General features: G+C 27.7%; 1 protein-coding gene across 1 annotated transcript in view; it reads left to right on the plus strand.

Annotated features, from left to right (window-relative positions):
* The first annotated feature begins 209 nt into the window (after positions 1-209).
* LOC108576264 (N-alpha-acetyltransferase 60) overlaps positions 210-1211 on the plus strand; it is a 2966-nt gene continuing 1964 nt past the window's right edge. Inside the window, exon 1 of the mRNA XM_017939223.1 lies at positions 210-543. Coding sequence (XP_017794712.1) covers positions 297-543 — 247 coding nt within the window. The 5' untranslated portion in view covers positions 210-296. The remainder of the gene's footprint in view (positions 544-1211) is intronic.

Genomic DNA, 1211 nt, shown 5'->3' on the forward strand with positions numbered 1-1211 from the left:
CAGAATATATTTCTTTTATTCTATTTTTTATAAAATATAACAAATAATACGTTAACACTTATAACTTCTACAAAAAAGACTTATGTATAATCATGCTTTTGAGGTTGTGTTCAATCTTGTATGTCAGAAATAAGGGATGAAAGAGAAGGATGAACATAGTGTGTTGGGCGGCGGGAGGGGGGAGGCAAAATGTCTGCGGATCTCAATATGTTTACTAGCAAACGTTTACATGCAACGTGACATGCTTGACATCATTAAAGAAATGACTAATGAAATGGTAGAAAAACTGTGGCGTGATGGCCGTATCATTTAATCGGTATCTTATTTTACCGGAAATTGAAAAAAGTGACTTCAAAATATCTCAAGATAATAAACATAAATACACAGATCAAAATATTATAAGAAATTCGTCTGATGAGCAAAAAGCTTCCAGAATACCGGCAACTGTGCCTCTGTGTGTTCTGGGTGATGTCCAGTTACGTTTTCTCTGCCCAGATGATTTGGAGGAAGTACGAGCACTCTGCCAAGATTGGTTTCCCATTGGTACGAAGTTTACCATAAATTAATAATTAAAGCTTATTAATTATACCTTACAAAGAGTAATTTACATTTACTTTTCACATATAATAAATCCTTTCTGGTTTTATGTTTTGTATCTTAAAACTTTGTTAATGTAATATTTTGTAACTTCTCTATAATATCTTGGCTCTTTCTGCATTAACTTAGTTTAACCGTAATATTTCAATCTCAGCAAAATATTATGTCAGAAATGTTATATTGAAAAGATTACTCTTTAAAGAAGGTTGCAATTAATGTTTTTTTTTTTTAATTATCCAAGTATTTATTGATTATTTCAAGATTAAAAATGATTATCACATCAATTGTTAACACTTAAATTAAAAGAAGATTTTACTTTCATTTGATTTTTAAGTGAGTTATCTGTCATGTTATGTTTTGATATAAATTGTGTTTGATGTAATATTGCTTTATACCTTTATGAATATAATTAAAAATTAAATGTATTATGTTCGCAATTTATAACCATATTTAACATAAACTGCTTAAAATTCATTAATAAAAAATATTTGTTGATCATGGCATTGCAAGTATTAAGTAGTTTTAAATACAAGGTTTTTATAAAAGATGTTACAGGTTTTTTCATTGGTTAGTGCAGTAAAAATTGTCTTCATTTTTATTTTATATATTTTTAA

The sequence above is a fragment of the Habropoda laboriosa genome, unplaced genomic scaffold (genome assembly GCF_001263275.1).
Source record: "Habropoda laboriosa isolate 0110345459 unplaced genomic scaffold, ASM126327v1 scaffold212, whole genome shotgun sequence".
In the NCBI taxonomy this organism is placed as follows: domain Eukaryota; kingdom Metazoa; phylum Arthropoda; class Insecta; order Hymenoptera; family Apidae; genus Habropoda; species Habropoda laboriosa.